At 42.8% G+C, this 21,672-nt stretch overlaps 1 protein-coding gene across 1 annotated transcript in view; it reads left to right on the top strand.

Moving 5' to 3' along the window:
* LOC145337189 (adenosine deaminase domain-containing protein 1-like) overlaps positions 1–21,672 on the top strand; it is an 87,059-nt gene that overhangs the window by 35,152 nt on the left and 30,235 nt on the right. Inside the window, exons 4-5 of the mRNA XM_080181996.1 lie at positions 6,680–6,745; positions 20,892–20,966. Coding sequence (XP_080038122.1) covers positions 6,680–6,745; positions 20,892–20,966 — 141 coding nt within the window. The remainder of the gene's footprint in view (positions 1–6,679; positions 6,746–20,891; positions 20,967–21,672) is intronic.

Here is a 21,672-nt window from a genome sequence, read left to right as displayed (position 1 = left end):
AGAGGAGGCGCTCGACAGACTGAAGGGACTGATTGTGGACAAGTTGCCAGGACCGGATGGAATGCATCCGAGGGTTCTGAAAGAAATGGCGGAGGTGATAGTGGATGTCTTGGTGGTTATTTTCCAGAGGTCGCTGGATTCCGGGGAAGTGCCGGAAGATTGGAAAGCGGCTAATGTTACGCTGTTGTTTAAGAAGAGTGCCAGGCAAAAGGCAGGGAATTATAGGCCGGTTAGTTTAACGTCTGTTGTAGGTAAAATGTTAGAATCTGTCATCAAGGAGGAAATAGCGAGGCATCTTGAGAGGAATTGCTTGATAGAGCAGACGCAGCACGGTTTCGTTAAAGGGAAGTCATGTCTGACAAATTTACTGGAGTTCTATGAGTATGTGTCTAGGGCGATGGATAGAGGAGAGCCGGTGGATGTGGTCTTTCTGGATTTTCAGAAGGTGTTTGACAAGGTACCTCACAGGAGGTTATTGCAGAAGGTCAGGGGACATGGAGTTGGGGGTAGGGTGTTAGCGTGGATAGAGGATTGGTTGTCAAATAGGAGGCAGAGAGTGGGGGTCAATGGGTGCTATTCGGATTGGCAGATGGTGACTAGTGGAGTGCCTCAGGGGTCGGTGCTGGGGCCTCAGCTATTTACCATTTATATAGATGATCTGGAGGAGGGAACCGAGTGTAGGGTGTCGAAATTTGCTGATGACACCAAGATTGGGGGAAAGGCAAATTGTGCGGAGGGTGTGGAGAGTCTACAGAAGGATCTAGATAGGCTGGGCGAATGGGCCAGGAAATGGCAAATGGAATTTAATGTTGGCAAGTGCGAGGTGGTCCATTTTGGTAGGAATAATGGTAGGAAGGATTATCACTTACGTGGCGAAAAACTGCAGCAGGCGACGGTGCAGAGGGACCTCGGGGTCCTTGTGCATGAGTCGCAAAAACCCAGCTTGCAGGTGCAGCAGGTGGTCAGGAAGGCGAATGGGATGCTGGCCTTCATAGCGAGGGGGATTGAATATAAAAGTAGGGAGGTCTTGCTGCGGCTGTATAGGGCATTGGCGAGGCCGCAGCTGGAGTACTGTGTGCAGTTTTGGGCGCCATACTTACGCAAGGATATTTTGGCCTTGGAGGGAGTGCAGAGGAGGTTTACTAGGCTGATGCCGGAGTTGAGGGGGTTGAGCTATGAGGAGAGGCTGAATAAACTAGGCTTGTACTCGTTAGAGTTTAGAAGAATGAGGGGAGATCTCATTGAGACGTATAAGATGATGAATGGGATGGATAGGATAGAGGTGGAGAGACTCTTCCCGCTCAGAAAGGATAGTAGGACAAGGGGGCACAGCCTCAAGATAAACGGGGGGTGGTTTAGAACGGAGTTGAGGAGGAACTTCTTCACTCAAAGGGTGGTGAATCTCTGGAATTCTCTGCCCGTTGAAGTGGTGGAGGCTACCTCGCTAAATATATTTAAGGAGCGGGTTGATGGGTTTTTGATAAGAGAGGGGATTAAGGGTTATGGGGAGAGGGCGGGAAAGTGGAACTGAGCCACGACAGATCAGCCATGATCTTATTGAATGGCGGGGCAGGCTCGAAGGGCTAGATGGCCTACTCCTGCTGCTATTTCTTATGTTCTTATGTGACCGATCCTTTCCTATTTCTAACTTCCGCCCGTATTAGCTCAGTAGGCAGATCGCCCTCAAAATGCCTTTCGGCAGCCGTTAAACTATCCTTGATTAACAGTGCTACTCCTCCACCTCTTTTACCACCTTCCCTACTCTTACTAAAACATCTATACCGTATAAAACAGAGCTAACTTTTAAACATACCTCTTACAAGAAACATGATAAAACTACATTTCTTAAAGGCAATGTATGTACTAGCATAATGTACAACAGACTGGGAGACTTTGGACAGTTAGATAACGAGCAGTGTATGTGCATGTGCTTGCATTTGTCAGCCAGCTATACTTAAGAATTGATGCAGTGCAGTCCTGAATTTCTGCAGTCAGGCTGTTGTATTGTCTGAAGTGAAGGTTTTGAAGTTGTTGGATTTTCTCTGAGCTGTGATGGCCTCTGCAGTTGAATTGCTCTAACAGGTGAGTTTTGTAGGTGAGATCGGATTTGCAGTTCAGAGAGAAAGTTCTTTTCTTTTGGTTCCATGGGTGTGACACTTGCAAACTGCTTAGTTACTTACAGCAGAAGCCGTGCTGTTTCTAGATGTCTCTCCCTGGGTAGGTGTTCTTCAAGATGATTTCCTCTCAATCTGCCCCCTTCCTGCCCTTCTCCATGCTTTTTGCAGGTAAGACAAAATGGCTACTGTTATGTGACCTGTACAAAAACACTGAAAGAAGTCTCACAACACCAGGTTAAAGTCCAACAGGTTTATTTGATAGTAAACTCACTCGCTTTCGGAGCACTGCTCCTTCGTCAGGTGAGTGGGGAGTTCTGAGCACAAACAGGACATTATAAAGGCATACAGTTTACAGAATACTGATTAGAATGTGAGTTTTTGCAGCTAATCAAGTCTTAAAGGTGCAGACAATGTGAATGGAATTTGTGATTTATATGCCCTATTTGTGATCAGAACTCCCCACTCACCTGACAAAAGAGCAGCACTTCGAAAGCTGGTGGCATTTGCTACCAAATAAACCTGTTGCAGGACTTTAACCTGGTGTTGTGAGACTTCTTACTGTGTTTACCCCAGTCCAACGCCACCATCTCCACATAAAGAACAGTGAACCATGGCTAAACTGCCAAATTCTGAGGAGCTTTAACAAAATAAGTTGGCCATGTCATTTCTAAATTGACTACTGTTTTGCCATGTATTATCGATTTGAATCTCCAAAGGCAATAAAACAATGCTCTTAGAAGTGAAAAATATTAGATCCCCCAATGCCGCCAATCTCTTTTTCACCTCTCCCTTTAATGATCTACCCCTTCGCCAAACTCACCACACAGCCCTCTCCCCTTTCATCCCCCTCCACCCCACAATACCCTTGCTCCACCCAACTTCCCATCCACAAAGTCCCTCTGACCACCTCCCCTTCCCTCCCCCCAGCATTCACCTCTCCACCAACCCCAATCTCCACAGAAGCAATGCAGCAATGACTGAAATTGACCTGACAAAACAGGCTTTGAAATGTCTGAACCCTCTGCTTGAAAGTTCGCATCTTTTTAAAAAGCCAGCCCTGTCAGGTCCTACGCTGAAGCTGCTCAGTGTACATGACAAGAACTCTTGAACACAGACTTCACTCACCTTTTAACCTGGATGGCCACATTTCCAATCTTTTTCTCCTGCAAGGGACCAATGAACAAATTTCAGAAAGAGGTTCGGCTTAATATAAAACTGAATTTAAAATAAAGTTGAGGTATTAAAAGAAACAATTGCTGAGCAAAAGTAAAGCAATGTCAGCAATAAGTTTTTCTAAAAAATGATAATTATAAAGATGACTAGAGTGTGAGGGGGCCAGATGATGTGTGCCAAACTCATTCCCAGACTTGGTGTTCTCTCACTCACTCCCTAACCCACTGGGAGTGGGTATGTTTATGTGTTGGTGTGTGGTGGTGAGGGTAAGTGAGAAAGTGGAGCCGCACGGTAGCACAGCAGCTAGCACTGCTGGTTCACAGTGTTAGGGACCCAGATTTGATTCTCGGTTTGTGTGGAGATTGCACATGTCTGCGTGGGCTTCCTCCGGGTGTTCCAGTTTCCTCCCACATTCTGAAAGATATGCTGGCTAGGTGCATTAACCTGAACAGGCGCTGGACTGTGGCGACTAGGGCATTTTCACAGTAACTTTATTGCACTGTTAATGGAAGCCTTATTTGTGACTAATAAACTTTACTTTTAAACCTCAGACGGGGAGGGCAGAGCTTTCCCAAACCCCCATCAGTGGGTTCAGTGAGTGATTGACTTAAAGCACTTGGGCAGATCGTATAATAATTATAAGATATGTGTGAAGGGACTAAATTAGTGTTTACTGTTCGCCTGTTGGAGTTTAAAAATTCCTTCACGTGATTGGAGTGAAGAAATTTAATTTGCATGACAGATTCATTTCCAGGTAATTATGAATGCTTTGTAGATAATATATGAACCAAGTTTACTAAATCTAAAAAAAGCAAAGTTCCATTTTCTTGTAAATACTTACTGATAATTTGATTTGATGTTTCTTTTTGTGATGAACTTGGTGATGTTTGAGGAATAAAGACTTAAATATGTTGTTAAGGTACAGTGTGAGGGGAAATTAGGTTAATGGGCCTCGTGACATGAGGGAGCTTAATTATGTTTAAATTATTTTGCTGAAATTTTCTTTTTCTGACATTTTCTTTTTCTGATCAAATGAAAATGTGTATGTAAAACAGGCACCAGAAATCAGAACATTAACTGATTTTTCATATACTTATTTGTCCTTTATGGGATGTGGGTGTCGCTGGCTAGCCTAGCATTCGTTGTCCATCCCTAATTGCCCTTGAGAAAGTGGTGCTGAGCTTTCTTGAACTACCACGTGGGGTAGGTACACCCACAGTGCTGTTAGGGAGGGTGGTATATTTCCAACATCAGGGTGCTGTGTGGCTTGGAAGGGAACTTGCAGGGGGTGGTGTTCCCATGTGTCCACTGACCTTGTCCTTTTAGATGGTAGAGATTGTGGGTTTGGAAGATGCTGTCAGATTGTTTAACCTAAAACAAATTGATGTGGTAGAGTGCTGCATTATGTGAGGAAATGTGCATGGTGGTGAACACAATGCAATCATTAACCAATAAGCTCCATGTTTAACTTTCATGATATTTGTGAGCCTTACAGTCCATTGAGTCTGCATCGACAATATCTATCACTAAACGTGCACATGTCCCATATCCTTGAATATTATGATACTTCAAGTGCTCACCCAAATATTTTATAAAGGTTGCAAGGGTTAAGAGGAGATTTCATTGATGAAGCAGTTGAAGATTGTTGGGCCCACGATGTTGCCTGGAGAAACTCTTGCAGTGAAGACTTGGGCTGAGTAGACTGGCCTCATACATCCACAACCATCCTTTTGATCTGATTGCAATTACTGGGAGTTCCTGTGCAACCTGTCCACCACCATCCCCATTGACTTCAATTTCATTAGGGCTTCTTGGTGCCACACTTATCCTCAGTGTCAGATTAATTTGCTCTCGCTGCACTTCTGGCATTCAAGTTAAGTCACTATTTGGAGGATGACTGTACTGAACCCTGGATCCAAGTAGCACTCATGGAAACCAGTTTGAGCCTTAGTCAGCAAGTTATTAGTGAATAAGTGCTGCTTAATAGCACTGTTGATGACTCATACCATCATGACAGATGCCACTGTGTGGCTGTAAGAGCAGTATGGCTAGAGGTGATTAATTCTGGATAGCAGGTCTTCAATACTACAGCAGGGACCTTTTTTTGGGGCCTATAGCATTTGCAGTATCCAGTATAGGTGGCAGATGACTGGCACCTCTGATGGAGACCTCTGGAAGAGCCTGAAAAAGACCATTCAGCAAATTGGGTTGAAGATTGTTAGAAATACTTCCGTCGTCTATATTTTGTGCTGTGTTAGGCTGTGCCATCTGAGTGTAGAGATCATTGAATCTCCTATCCATTGCTTACTTGTCCACCACAATTGTAGAACTTTGATCTTGTCTGTTGCCTCAATTAACTCTGAAGCATGCTGGTTTTCGTTTTTAGTGTGCACGCAGCATTGCAACCTCACTCCAGATGCATCTAGTATTGTTCTTTGCATTCTTTCTGCAAACCAGCTCCACAACTCAGGATTCAGCTAGTAGTAACCCAGAAATATATTGATTGTAATTAGAATGATCTTTTTTCATTTTTACATGTTTAAGAATGAAATGATGGAATTTATCCATGGTGCACAACGTACATAATAAGAATAGGACCTTTTAGCCAAATGTTTGATCATTTCAGATTAATGCATTGGAGAATAAATCTAGCAAAAACTGGTTTAATATGTTAATAGCGAACATTCAGATCTATTCCGATCAAGTTTCTTTTGTAGCTACCTAGTTCATAGAATCAGAAGCAGGCTATTCAGCCTATCCAACCAGTGCTTTTGAAAGAGCCTAGACATTTAAGTTTCACTCCCCAATTTTACACTCAAATCCCAAACATCTTTCCTTTTGAAGTATATTTCCAATTTACTTTATGAAGTTACTGTTGAACCCGCATCCATCACCCTTTCACACGTTGCGTTCCAGATCATAATCGGTCATGTTCAAAAGAGTCACCTCTCAACATTGTTTTGCTAATTATCTTAAGCCTGGTTACTAACTGGTTTCAGTCAATGGAAACAGTTTTTGTACACCTACTCTGCCCAAGATCATCATTTTGAATACTGTAATTAAATTTCTCCTCATCTTCTCTGCTCCAAGTAAAACATTCCCAGTTTCTCTTGTCTCCCCATGTCCTTCCAACCCTGGCACACTTTTTACAAATCTCCTCCACTTTTTCCAAGTCCTTGACATCCTTCCTAAAGCTTGACACCTGGAATTGGACTCAATTCTTTGGATGCCTAACCAGCAAGTGATAAGAGTTTAAATTCAATGTGTAAACTATCAATTAACTTAAAATGTACATGCAGAGTTCATATGCAGTGCATTCTTAAACTGCCAAAGATGATCTTTTTCTGTGGCCTGCAGGTCATTGTCTGATTGGGTGCTTTTCCCTCCAGAGGCCCCAAGACAAAAGAGATGTAGCATACCTGAAGAAATGGTTTCAAAAGGGCGTAGGTTAAATGGTAGGTCATGGATCTTTCGATCTGCAGCTGATTGATTTTCTCTGTCTCGATTTTATCTTGAGCTGTGGTATGGCCAAGCCAGGAATATAACACTTTTCCACATTGCGGCCTGTAATAACTTCAGGTATTCTCAGGTCATTTGAAGGAGGAAAACATATGCCAGTTTATACCTGGGTTAAATCTCTTCCCCTGCTAACTTACAGCTTAGTCATATCATGATGCTTCTGTTTCATACATTTATATCCTTATTTACAAACCAAGAAAATAAAGAAATATTTGTCTTTAATAATGGATGAGAGCAACTCTTTGGTCAAATCTTTTCCAACAGGTGCATGGTGACACAGTGGCACAATGTTTAGCACTGCTGCCTTACAGCACCAGAGATCTGTGTTCAATTCCAATCTTGGGTGACTGAGAGTTTATGCATTCTCCTTGTGCCTGCATGCATTTCCTCTGGGTGTTCGATTTTGCGCCCACAGTCCAAAGATGTGCAGTTTAGGTGGACTGGTCATGCTAAGTTGGTGGTCAGGAAGGCGAATGGGATGCTGGCCTTCATAGCGAGGGGGATTGAATATAAAAGTAGGGAGGTCTTGCTGCAGCTGTATAGGGCATTGGTGGGGCCGCAGCTGGAGTACTGTGTGCAGTTTTGGGCGCCGCACCTGCGCAAAGATATTTTGGCCTTGGAGGGAGTGCAGAGGAGGTTTACTAGGCTGATACCGGAGTTGAGGGGGTTGAGCTATGAGGAGAGGCTGAATAAACTAGGCTTGTACTCGTTGGAGTTTAGAAGAATGAGGGGAGATCTCATTGAGACGTATAAGATGATGAATGGGATGGATAGGATAGAGGTGGAGAGACTCTTCCCGCTCAAAAAAGACAGTAGGACTAGGGGGCACAGCCTCAAGATAAACGGGGGGTGGTTTAGAACGGAGTTGAGGAGGAACTTCTTCACTCAAAGGGTGGTGAATCTCTGGAATTCTCTGCCCGTTGAAGTGGTGGAGGCTGCCTCGCTAAATATTTTTAAGACGCGGGTTGATGGGTTTTTGATAAGAGAGGGGATTAAGGGTTATGGGGAGAGGGCGGGAATGTGGAACTGAGCCACAACAGATCAGCCATGATCTTACTGAATGGCGGGGCAGGCTCGAAGGGCTAGATGGCCTACTCCTGCTCCTATTTCTTATGTTCTTATGTTAAGTTGCCCTTCAGTGTCAGGGGTGGGGGAATGGTTAGTAGCAGCGGTTTAGGTGGACTGGTCATGCTAAGTTGCCCTTCAGTGTCGGGGGTGGGGGTGGTTAGTAGTGTAAATACATGGGGTTATGGGAATTTTGTCCATGTAGACTTGATGGGTCAAATAGCCTTCTGCACTGTTGGAATTCCATGAATATTCTCAAATATCCCATTCCTTCTCTCATCTCCCTTAAACTAACACGGCCTTCTCCGTCAGCAAACGTATTATTCATCTGAGAATTTCACAATCAGTGAAGCGCATGAAGTATTTAATTGATGTTGTTATACTAAAACTAGTCACCATGCTCATTTTACCATGGAATAATGACTATTAATTGTGTTATTGTTGCCATCACAGAAATGTGGTTCAGGGGAGGGAAGGGCAGGACTGGGCATGAAAAAGCACCGGTGGATACGATTAAGGAGAAACCCACGATATTCTGTCAGTATATTAAGGGAAAAAGGGTAACCAAGGAAAGAGAAGATCCCATTAGACACCAAGGGGACAATCTGAGCATGGAGTCAAAGGACACTGCTGAGAGTGTACTTTACAACTGTCTTTGCTCAGGAGAAGGAGGATGTAGGTACAAGATTGGGGATGAGGGACTGTGAAGTTCTTGAACAGTTTGATACAGGGTATGAGGAAGTATTGGATGTTTTGGCAAGCTTAAAAGTGGGCAAATTCTCAAGTCTGGATGAATTGTATCCCAGTTAACTGTGGGAGATAGGGGAGGAAATTACCGTGGCTCTGAACCAAATTTTTGATTCATCTGTGGCCACAAGGGAGGTGCCAGAGGATTGGAAGACAGCTAAAGTAGTTAATCGTGAAGAAGAAGGTCTTGAGTTGCAGGAAGATGGAGATGCATTGGTCAGATGGGCAGATCAGTGCTACATGGAATTTAACCTGAAAAGTGCAAGGTGATTCACTTTGGAAGGAGTGACAAGACAAGGAAACACTCAATGAATAGCAGAACACTTGGATGTTCAGAGGGATTTGTGGGTGCTTGGCCACATCCCTAGAATTCCACCTTTCAAGAAGGATGGTTAGGATAAACCAGTGAATTACAGACCAATGAGTCTCACATCAGTGGTAGGGAAACTATTGAAGAAAATTCTGAAGGGGAAAATTAATCTCCACTTGGCGAGGCAAGGTTTGACCAGGAACAGTCAAAGAGAAGGCTTTGTCAGAGAGACGTGATGTCTAACAAATTAGATTGAATTTTTCAAGGAGGTGACTGGGTGTGTAGATGAGGATGCTGTCATTGATGTAGTTTATATGGATTTCAGCAAAACCTTTGACAAAGTCCCATAAGAGAGAGTGAAGAAGAAGGTAAATGCACAGAGTATAGGAATGAGACAGAGAATCTGGTGAACTGTTGCGGCAACAGTAATGTCTCCTTCATTGTTAACAAAACGAAGGAGATTGTCATCGACTTCAGGGAATGTAACGGAGAACGTGCTCCTGTTGACATCAATGGGGACGAATAGAAAAGGTCGAGAGCTTGAAGTTTTTAGGTATCCAGATCATCAACAACCTGTCTTGGTCCCCAAGCACACCAATGACTCTATTTTCTCAGAAGACTAAGGAAATTTGGCATGCTAGCTATGACTCCCACCAACTTTTATAGATGCACCACAAGGAACTACAAAAGGTCGTGAATGTAGCCCAATCCATCACGCAAAATAGCCTCCCATCCATTGACTCTGTCTACACTTCCAGCTGCTCGGCAAAGCAGTCAGCATAATCAAGGACCCCACGCACCCAGGACATTCTCTCTTCCACTTTCTTCCTTCAGGAAAAAGACACGAGAGTCTGAGATTATGTACCAACCAACTCAAGAACACTTCTTTCCTGGTGCTGTCAGACTTTTGAATGGATTTACCTTGTATTAAGTTGATCTTTCTGTACCCTCTAGCTATGACTGTAACGCTACATTCTGCACTCTCTCATTTCCTTCTCTATGAACAATATGTTTTGTCCGTATAGTGCACAAGAAACAATACTTTTCATGTATGTTAATACATGTTGCAATAATAAATCCAATCAAATGAGATCCTGCGAAATTTGGCAAGTTGGATAGAAAAGTGGAGACAGATAGTAGTGGTACAAGGCTCTGTGACTGGAGATCGGTGTCCAGTTGCATTACACAGGGATCAGTGCTAGGTCCCTTTATTGTTCGTGATATGTATCATAATGAGTAAGTTTACAGATGATGTGAATATTGGCGGGGTAATTAATAGTGAAGAAGAAGGTCTTGAGTTGCAGGAAGATGGAGACGCATTGGTCCAATGGGCAGGTCAGTGATAGATGGAATTTAATCCTAAAAAGTGCAAGGTGAATCACTTTGGAAGGAGTAACAAGACAAGGAAATACTCAATGAATGGCATGACACTCGGAACTTCAGAGCAACAGAGGGCTCTGTGGTTGCTTGGCCACAGATCCTGCAGGCAGAAGGGCAGGTTAATAGGGAGTTAAGAAGGCATAGACTATAAGAGCAGGGAGGCCAGATGGAGCTATACAAAACTTTGAGTCAAAGTTCTGGTCGCCTTACAATAAAATGGATGTAATTGCACTGGAGAAGATGCAGAGAAGATTCTGCAGGATATTGGCTGGGATGAAGCATTTAAACTATGAAAAGAGGGTGTATAGGCTCGGGTTGTTTTCATTAAGAGCAGAGGAGGGTGATGGGAGATCTGATTGAAGTGTATAACACTGAGGGGAATGGACCAGGTGCACAGGAAGCTGCTGTACCCGCAGGTTGAAGGGTTAATGATGAGGGGGTGTAATTTAAAGGTGAGAGGCAGAGGGTTTAGAAGGGATTTAAAGAAAGATATTTTCACCCAGTGGGTAGTGGGAGTCTGGAATTAATGCCAGAGGGTGGTAGAGGTGGGAATCCTCAAAACCTTTAAAAAGAGCACAGAGGAGCACATAACATCCAAGGATATGGGCCAAGTTCTGGAAAATGGAATTGCTGTATATTTTGTGTAGTATTGTTGGTGCAGACTCTGAGTCGAAAAGCCTCTTCGAAACATAATACAACAATTTTCTGTGATCTAAATTGTTCATGTGTTTTGGTGGGAGAATTGCATTTTATTGGAGACTATTTCTTTTTAATTTAGTGTGAATTACAGAATTTCACACAGCACAATTCTAAGAGAGAGAGTAGCATTTACAAAATGCTTTCGCTCCATCACCGCAGTGAGTTGCTTCACTTGTTTCCTCTGCAGTAGGTACAGTGCATTCTGCTTGCGTTGGAAATAAAAATGGTGCTTGCCAGAAATCGGAAGTAAATGCAGCATAGGCAGGAAACGTGCAACAATCAGCATCTCAAAGCCAAACAAGCGGAAAAGACTAGAAACAGACAGCAGGTCAATTATTATCTGTGGAGTGAAAGGGCTAGTTAGTGTTTTGGGTGAATGCCCTGAAGCAAAAGTGAGAGTGAAAGGATAAAGAAACATTTTAGCTTGGAAAAGTAAATGGGTAAAAGCTGGTAGGAAGCAAAACACAAGCACCCTAGTCACACAACAAGTTAATGAGTTGAAGTGAGATCTTTCAGTTGGGATTGTTTGGCATTGCCTCAGTTAGGAGCTGCCCTATCTTTTGTTTATCTGCTGTTTCAAGTTCTGCTTGTACTGTTGCCCAAGAAGTTTTAATTCTCATAATTCCAAAATAAGAATATTCTTTGAAAGTTCTTGGTATAGATTTGTTTGGCTAAAAGGAAGAGCAAATTTGAACGATCTTTAATGAGGAAAAATAATGCCCCTGACAAATCTGAACAAATGATGATTATGATGACAGTTGTGTAGTATCACCAGATTCCACTTGAATAGAGACCAATAGCTCAACAGTGCAACCAACAGTGGGACAATGGTAATGCTGTTTAGACAGCTAATTCTATAAGAAATTTAGGAAATTTTAAGGGGACAGCAATGCTAAACATTTTGCATCCTAAAACAGGCTGAATATTTTTGCTTTAATTGCAGTTTCCTTGCTAATATTTGCCTCTGTATACAACAGAGTTGTACATAATAAAAATTGAATTTTGGACACAGTTACAGTGGTTCTGCTTGGGTTGGAATTTTCAGTGTCTTTTTGTTGTCGACTTGCTGATAGCTTAGCCTCCTCTGTCTGGAGCTGCAGATGATTCCCTTGGATGAACTCCAATTGCTGGTCTCAGAGGCCTTAACCAGCCACTTTGAATGCCCTGAGCTTGGTTGAAGCCAGGCCCTCACCTCTCTGTACATGCTCTGGGTTTAGCCTCTCTTTCTTGGACTTAGTTCTCCTGCTGTGCTCTAGAATGAAGGCGGAACAGGTGACTGGCACAGGTGATTGCATCATGATCACTAGCAGGAAGCCAGCCACAGACCTGCATGATGATCTTATCACAAACAAGTTGGATGAGACTCAAGTTTGTTTCTACAGGAAAAAAAATGTCAGGATGTGTTTTAGGAGCATGCAAGGCAATAAGTGTGCATTTTGTGACTTTGTACTCCTAGTCTTCACCAATTAAGCCTAATCCTCCTCCTACTTGTCTCTGTTTCCATTGTTAAGAGTGTTCCTCCTGATTTTGGAGCCTTGATGATCACTTTATATTATAGTGGGCTGCAAACTGCAGTGTCATTGGAGATACCTTCTGCAGCCTGAAATGTGTGCAAACTGCATAAAAGTATGGACCATAATGACTAGAATTAGGATCCGTGCTCTGGTCCAAGGCTCGAGTTATTGTTGCAATAGGTGACATAACTTGGCGCTGTCCACCATTATGAAGCAAAGGTGGCTGAGATGATGCTTCTCATTATAGTTCAGTGGAAGTACTACCTGGAGGTTAGCTGTGGGTATGGCCTCCAAGATACTGTTCTTTTCCTCATTCACCTTCCTCTTGCTCTCATTACTTGGTGACTATACTTCCATCCTCCAGCCATAAAGGCAGGTTCTACCAGAACACCCAGGAATGCAGATAACTTGTTTCAAAGGCAGAGCAGCACTGCTAAGAGCAAAGAACTTTTAAATATTTTAATGGACTTTTAAATATTTCTGACATGTGCCCTGGCTATGTGTTGAGGTTGTATGTTTTCTCATGAAGAGGTCAAAAGGCTTCTTTGATTGAACAATAACTGTTTATGAATAACACACAACTTTATGCTTGTGTATAAAATGTAGTATTGACTAGGTGCTATAAGCATGCCGACTTCTACCGGACACATTCCTAAACCCTTCCTACTTCCACATGACTCCTAACATCATAATGTGGGCGGTACTGTTTCCCCCAGCCCCACATTAACCCTTACAGTCCTAACTAATAATACACTGTGCAGGAGCCCAGTCCAGAATGCTGGGCAGATGGTTTCTGGTGCAGGAATGGCACACTATCCATCTTATTGGATGCCCAAGATGAAACAGATGTGGTCAAGAATTTCTACACTGGTAAGTTCTTCCTGGTTATTAGCATGGCACTTTAAATAACATTTCTACTATTGCAACCTGGACTGTACTCACACTAAGGAAAAGTTTGTCCCTTCTTTGCTTTTCTGCCATTGATATTGCTTTCTTGCTATTTAAATGTCAAAAAACAGGATTGGATTATTTAAAGTGGGAATTTACTGCAACAATTGTATTTAACCACTGCAGATATTGTCAGGTGTAGGCCATTTATTTTCTGCTTATTGAAAAGTGTTCCAAAAGAGTGCCAGATAAGGAAGTTGGTTACACAGAGCATACAACATAGAACAATACAGCATAGTAAAGGCCCTTCGGACCTTAATGTTGTGCCGAGCTATGTCTTAACCCAAAATCAAGCTATTCCACTCCCTACAATTCTGGTGCGCTCCATGTACCTATCCAATAATCGCTTGAAAGTTCCTGAAGTATCTGACTCCACTATTACAGCAGACAGTGTATTCCACACCCCAACCACTCTGAGTGAAGACATCTCTCCTATATTTCCCATCATGAGCCTTATAGTTATGTCCCCTGGTAACAGCTACATCCACAGGAGGAAATAGAGTGGATGTGCAGAGACTGTCTATCCCCCTCATCATCTTATAAACTTCTATTAAGTTGCCTCTCATCCTCCTCCGCTGTAAAGAGAAAAGCCCCAGTTCCCTCAACCTTTCCTCATAAGACCTACCCTCCAAACCAGGTAGCATCCTGGTAAATCTCCTCTGCACTCTCTCCAATGCTTCCACATTCTTCTTATAGTGAGGTGACCAGAACTGAACACAATATTCCAAATGTCGTCTCACCAACGTCCGATATAGTTGCAGCGTAACCCCACAGCTCTTAAACTCAAACCCCCTGTTAATAAACACCAACGGACTATAAACCTTCTTCATGGCTCTATCCACTTGAGTGGCAACCTTCAGAGATCTGTGGATATGAATCCCAAGATCTCTCTGTTCCTCCACATTCCTCAGAACCCTGTCTTTGACCCTGTAATCTGCATTCAAATTTGTCCTACCAAAATCAATCACATGATGACAGCTGCAACTACATCAATGAAAGCAGTAACTAAAGTGATTCTAGGGTAGCAAACGCATCAAGATACCCAGGTGATACAAACTATAAGAATATATCCTTACCGACCAATCAGCACTCTTTGATTGTTTGAAATTTGGCATTCTTGCCTTTGTCCTAATGAGGGCAAGGTGAAAAGCTTCAGTGATATATCTTTCTCTTCAGCAGTATTCAAGTTCTGTATTATCAGGCGGCTGTATATAAGAATATGTACTGTGTCATTCATGAATGTGATCTCAATGTATGCTGACAGAAGCTGTCTTGATGAATTCTGGCTGTTGTAGGAAGATTAATGGTTGTGAGAATTGTTGCATGTCATCAGACCCTCAAAAATGATGCCTTTAAAAATTCATCACTGGGGAAAAGTACAATTTGCTTAGTTAATAATTACGACAAAATATTGTCTCCACTATGAAGTGCTCTGGTTGTCTCAGATGAAATGAACAAATTGATTTAGTCTTTCAAATGATGATAAAACTCTAACAAAAAAAGGAGTTTAATAATTTGTTTTGTCATTAAAGAAGGTAGGTGGTTGCTATTGATGAAAGTTTAGGACACAAACTAATTTACAATTGAACTAATTGGTGAACTGAGGAAGGGAAGAAGATCTTAAGTCTTAAAGTTTCGTACCTCAATTGAGAGGCATCTTAGTCTTGAATATAAAAGTTGTACCTTCAGAACTGATTTTCTGTCAAATGTTGGGCTCTGTCTTGTACACCAGTGGAATTTATTGTGGTTTATTTATGATGCAGAAGCTGTGCCAATGCAAGGACAGTTTGCTTACTGACTATATAAGAGCAATCCTTATTTAAAAAAAAAATTCTAAGTGCTGAATGAAGGTAAAAACTGGAGAGAACCATGCCAATTTTTTTGGGCAATCTCCCAAACGTGATCATATCGCACTGAGGGGAAACAATGAGGCGAAGTGTGATTCTCACAAGGGGAGTGGGCAGAGCTAATTCATAAGAACTTAAGAACTAGGAGCAGAAGTAGGCCATCTGGCTCCTCGAGCCTGCTCTGCCATTCAATAAGATCATGGCTGATCTTTTCATGGACTGAGCTTCACTTCCTGCTAGGTCATTACATTGTTCAAAAATTTATCTATCCTTGCCTTAAAAACATTCAATGAGGTAGCCTCAACTGCTTCACTGGACAGGGAATTCCACAGATTCACAACCCTTTGGGTGAAGAATTCCTCCTCAACTCAGTCTTAAATCTGCCCTCCCCCCACCCCCCCCACCCTTATTTTGAGGCTATTCGCCCTAGTTCTAGTTTCACCCGCCTGTGGAAATAACTTCCCTGCTTCTATCTTATCTAATCCCTTCATTATCTTATATTTCTATAAGATCTCCCTCATTCTTCTGAATGCCAATGAGTATAACCTCAGTCTCTCCTCATTAGTCAGCCCTCTCAACTCTGGAATCAACCTGATGAATCTCCTCCTGCACTCCCTGCAGTGCCAGTATATCCTTTCTCAACTAAGGAGACGAAAATGGTACTCCAGGTGTGGCCTCACCAGCACCTTGTACAGCTGCAACATAACCTTGCAGTTTCTAAACTCCATCCGTCTAACAATGAAGGACAAAATTCTATTTGTCTTGATTACTTGCTGTACGTGCAGTCCAGCTCCTTGTGATTCTTACAAGAGGACACCCAGGTGTCTCTGCACAGCAACATGCTGCAATATTTTTCCATTTAAATAATAGTCCATTTTGCTGTTATTCCTACAAAAATGGATGACTTCACATTTACCAACATTGTACTCCATCTGCCAGACCCTTGCCCACTCACTTATACTATCTATAATCCCAGACTTTCAGCGTCCTCGACACACTTTGCTCTGCAACTCATCTTAGTGTCATCAGCAAACTTTGACACACTACACGCCGAGAGTCCAGCTGCTGAGCTATAGAGACATACTATGTACAGTGTGTAATGGAACCTTTGTCTCCATTCTCTCTGGAGCACTGCACACACCCTCCCCCATGTTGTCTTTCACATTGACAAAGGCTTTGAAGTATTTGATCCTACTTTTCAAAGTAAGTTATTGGGCCACAGTCTCCAGCCACTGCTATATGCTTATCTGTCTTTTCAACTAACACTAGCTATCTGTTGTTGATGACACACGCTCCCTCTCAAGCTGGGAAACCAGAATCAATTGAAATTTGTGTCTTTTTGCATGCCTTTTCTTCCTATAATCATTGTCCACCTCCACTTGTTTGACTCTAATCACATTCTTTAAAATTTACAAAGTATAGTAAGGCTAAGGAATGGGAATTCTTCCCATATTGAGCATCCAGCATTGACAGCCAACATTCCCAATTTGATATATTGGGCCTAATTATCTTCTGTGTGAGGAGGCAAGTTTTGGGTGCCTGAATAGCCACCTTTGGAATTTTTTTGGATTTAAATCCAAATTTCTCTGCATTCCCAACACATTTTCCTCAGCACTTTTGTGAATTGGGCATGCCCAGTACATTCGCTCCTGCTGTGGTGAAACTATTCATTTTAAATGGAAAGTAAAATTCGATTTCTCCCACTCACCATTTTCATCCAATGGTGTGAGGTTTAGAAAGCCCTCTAAAACCATTTGATAGTTTGTGGGGATACAAATGCAGATGAATCAGGAACATTCTGAAAGATAAGTGTAAGATGGTTTGACACCTTTGACTGTCACTATTAGGTACTGTACTGTAGATGTGTTTTAATGTGTGGATTCATTATGGAAATCTGTCTGTAAAGGTAAGTTGACACTTAGATTGACCATCATTACGTAATTGGTCACTGGCATTACTGTTCTTTTCCAATGGAGACAATATCATTATGAATTAAAAAAATGTTTTTGATAATACTCATTATATTTTTGTGGTGAGATTTCAAGTAGATATTGAATTCTGAACATTGTAAAAATGATCTGATCCTCATCTGCCATTCATTGGCAGGCTCTGTACTTTGAAATGGAAATAGATAAAGTCAGCTGGAGCTGTCAGGGCAACTGTTCTATATGAATGCTTGACTGAGTTTCAAAAGTTTCAGCTCAGCAGATGGTCTTACTGATCAGACAGTCATTGAAACCTTTACGAACCTGTAAAAACAGAATATGTGTTTGCTTTGGTTTCCTGTTTACAAACTGAATGGGCATTTAAAAGATAGCAATGTTTTTCCTTTGGGTTTTCGTTGACCCAGTATCTGTTGAATCTCAGTGGAAGTATGCTATTCTGGACACCATACTTGAGGAAGGATGTGAAGTTATGAAAGAGAGTACAGAAAAGATTGACACAAATGGTTCCAGGGATGAGGAATTTTAATTCTGTGGACAGATTGGAAGCATTGTGGCCGTTTGGAGAAAAGAAGGTTGTGAAGTGATTTGACAGAAGTATTCAAAACCATGAGGGGTGTGGACAGGGAAGATGGGGAGAAAGTGTTTCCATTGGTGCAATTATTGTGCACAAGAGAACAGCAAATTTCGAGACAAAAGACACAGTGGTGACATGTAGAAAAACATCATGCAGCAAGTGGGTAGGACTGGAATGCTCTTCCAAGAATGTGATGGAGTTTGATTCATTCATGACTTTGATAATCAGTTGAAAAGGAAAAGTTTGCAGGGCTACAGGAAAGAGGTAGGGTGTGACACTAGGCAAATTGCTCTTAGAGAGCTGGCACAGACACATAGGGTCACTTGGCCTCCTAGAACATAAGAACATAAGAAATAGGAGCAGGAGTAGGCCATCTAGCCCTTCGAGCCTGCCCCGCCATTCAATAAGATCATGGCTGATCTGTCACTGCTCAGTTCCACTTTCCCGCTTTCTCCCCATAACCCTTAATCCCCTCTCTTATCAAAAACCCATCAACCCGCGTCTTAAAAATATTTAGCGAGGCAGCCTCCACCACTTCAACGGGCAGAGAATTCCAGAGATTCGCCACCCTTTGAGTGAAGAAGTTCCTCCTCAACTCCGTTCTAAACTGCCCCCCTTTTATCTTGAGGCTGTGCCCCCTAGTCCTACTGTCTTTTTTGAGCGGGAAGAGTCTCTCCACCCCTATCCTATCCATCCCATTCATCATCTTATACGTCTCAATGAGATCTCCCCTCATTCTTCTAAACTCTAACGAGTACAAGCCCAGTTTATTCAGCCTCTCCTCATAGCTCAACCCCCTCAACTCCGGTATCAGCCTAGTAAACCTCCTCTGCACTCCCTCCAAGGCCAAAATATCTTTGCGCGGGTGCGGCGCCCAAAACTGCACACAGTACTCCAGCTGCGGCCTCACCAATGCCCTATACAGCTGCAGCAAGACCTCCCTACTTTTATATTCTGTTCTCCTGTTCTATAATTTCTTACGGTCTTGGACAGAGCATGAGCCGTCTAAGCTATGATACAACCAGAAAGAATGCCTTCTATGGTGCTTCTGTAAAAGTTGATGAGAGTCATAGTGGATATTTCCTTAGCCTGCTGAGAAAGTAGAGGTGTTGGTGGACTTTCTTAACAACAGTGTTTCCATGGAGGAACCAGGACAGGTTGTTGTCATCTGGATACCGTGAAACTTGAAGCTGTCAACAAATTCCACTTCATCCTGTTAATGTAGACAGGGTCATGTTCCCCATTATGCTTCCTGAAGTTGATTATCTCCTTTGTTTTGTTGACATTGAGAGAGATTATTGTGTTGCACCATTACCAGATTCTCTATCTCTTCCCTCTGCTCTTTCTCATCATTGTTTGAGATCCAACCCACTACAGTGGTGTCTTCAGCAAACTTGAAAATCGAGTTGGAGGGGTATTTGGCTACACAGTCGTGGCTGTATAAGAAGTATAGTGGGGGCTGTGGACACAGTGGATGTTGTAGATGACTGTGGAGGAGAGTTTGTTGCCTCTCCTTACTGATTGTAGCCTGTGGGTTAGAAAGATGCACAGGGAGGAGCCGAGCCCCGAGTTTGGAGATGAGTTTCCTTGGAATAATGGTGTTGAAGACTGAGCTGTAGTCAATAAATAGGAGTCTGACATTGGTGTCTTTGTTGTCTAGATGTTCCAGGCTTGAGTGTAGGGGCAGTTGTGGCAGTAGGTGAACTGTTGTGGATCCCGGCAACTGGGAAACCAGAACTGATTTGTGTCATGACTAATCTTTTGAAGCACTTCATAATGATAGGTGGCAGAGTCGCCGGTGACAGCATTTAAGACATTTGATAGCAGGATGATGGCAATTTTTTTGAAGCAGTTTAGGACCTCAGATTGTTATGAAGAGAGGTTAAAGATGTTTGCGAAACCCCTGCCAGCTGATCCGCACAGGGTCTGAGTGTTCGTCTGGGCACTGCATTCGGGCCAGTCATTTTCCATGGGTTGACCTTCGAGAAGGCTGCTCTGACGTCTGCGATGGTTTCCTCATATACAGGTTCGTCCAAGGCTTCCGGGGTGGAGTGCGTGCTGTCACTGACGTCTTGCTCAAAATGAACATAGAATGCGTTGATCTCATTGGGGAGGGGTGAATTGGTGCCAGCAATTTACATGCCTTCATTGTGTAGCCCGTAATCTCTTGCAGAGCTTGCCATAGTCGGTGGTCTTTGTGTGGCTGGCTTGGTACTCTAGCTTGGTTCTGTACTGTCTTTAGGCATCTCTGGATTTCCATAGATCATATCTGGATCTCTTGTATAGGTCAGGGTCACCCGAACTGAATGCCTCAGCCCTGGACTTCAGCAAACAGTGGATATCCCTGTTCACCTTGGTTTCTAGTTGGGAAACACACGGATTTGTTTTTTGGCACAGTCTTCTACACACTTCTTAATGAAGTCAATTACTGTAGCTCACTTGGTCGCTGAGTTTTTAAATATTGACCAGTCTGCTGACTAGAAGCAGTCCTGCAGGAGATCATCTGATTCCTTGGACCAACATTGCACGACTTATTTAATGGATTTTCCCATTTCAGTTTTTGCTTGTCAGCTGGGAACTGAAGCGCAGCCTTGTGGTCCAATTTACCAAAGTGGGCAGGTGATAGAGTGGTAGACATGTTTGATATTTGCGTACCGTTGTCTTGAGTTTGGCTTGATTGATGTCCCTGGCCATAATGAACAAGGCCTCGATGTTTTGTCTCAAGGCTACTTGTGGTGGTGTATATTTCATCCAGCACGGCCTCCACGTCTGCACGGAGAGGGATGTAAACTGCTGGCAGGATAAGAGATGAACTCTCGCGGCATATTATTGTCAAATATTCTAAATCCGGGAAGTAGAAATGCACCAGTGTTACTACATCTAGATACCAAGAGGTAAAACATTTATTTTTTTTTCCTTCAAATGGGCATCTTCTAAATTTTTGTACTCTGCATTAGCAAGCTCCCTCCTTGATAGCAGGAAATCGCTATGCATGTGAAAGGACCGTCCAAAAATTCAACAAGATTAGCCTATCCTTTCTTAAATGTTTCAGCTCAAGTTCCAGATGACACAAAGCCATCTACAGGGGCCAGAGCATTATCTGGGAGAAGACCATGTGTTCCAAGTGGTAAGAATATCTACAAACTTTGTATTTTACTAAGGAAACTCATTTAACTTGGGATGGGAATGAAAAGACTAGAGTCCTTCATTTGCTAATGCCCTGCAAAATACAAGGAGTGGGTGAAGCTACTTCTTGCCAAGCTTCAATCACCCAATTATAGTTCAGAAAATTTTAAACCATCTTTAAATATGGTGTCGTCTTCATACAAAACCTTCTGTTTGAAATGGCACATACCTGAAGGTCTCCTTGATGTACTTGCCAGATGGATGAGAAATTAGACAGGTTAGAAACACAGAATACACCAGTGCAGCCTGCCACCATCTCAGCTCTGACCCGACTGATACCTCATCTGGCTGTAATGGGCGGCACGGTAGCACAGTGGTTAGCACTGCTGCTTCACAGCTCTAGGGTTGTGGGTTCAATTCTCGGCTTGGGTCACTGTCTGTGTGGAGTTTGCACATTCTCCTCGTGTCTGTATGGATTTCCTCCGGGTACTCCGGTTTCCTCCCACAGTCCAAAGATGTGTGGGTTAGGTTGATTGGCCACGCTAAGAAATTGCCCCTTAGTGTTCAGGGCAGTGGAGGTTAGAGGGATTAGTGGGTATAATATGTAGGGATATGGGAGTAGGGCCTGGGTGAGATTGTGTTCGGTGCAGACTCGATGGGCCGAAGGGCCTCTTTCTGCACTGTAAGGTTTGATGTAATTACCATTG

This window comes from Carcharhinus amblyrhynchos, unplaced genomic scaffold (genome assembly GCF_965287045.1).
Source record: "Carcharhinus amblyrhynchos unplaced genomic scaffold, sCarAmb.v2.hapA scaffold_44, whole genome shotgun sequence".
In the NCBI taxonomy this organism is placed as follows: domain Eukaryota; kingdom Metazoa; phylum Chordata; class Chondrichthyes; order Carcharhiniformes; family Carcharhinidae; genus Carcharhinus; species Carcharhinus amblyrhynchos.
The sequence above is the reverse complement of the archived record's forward strand: the minus strand, read 5'-3'. Positions and strand labels throughout refer to the sequence as shown.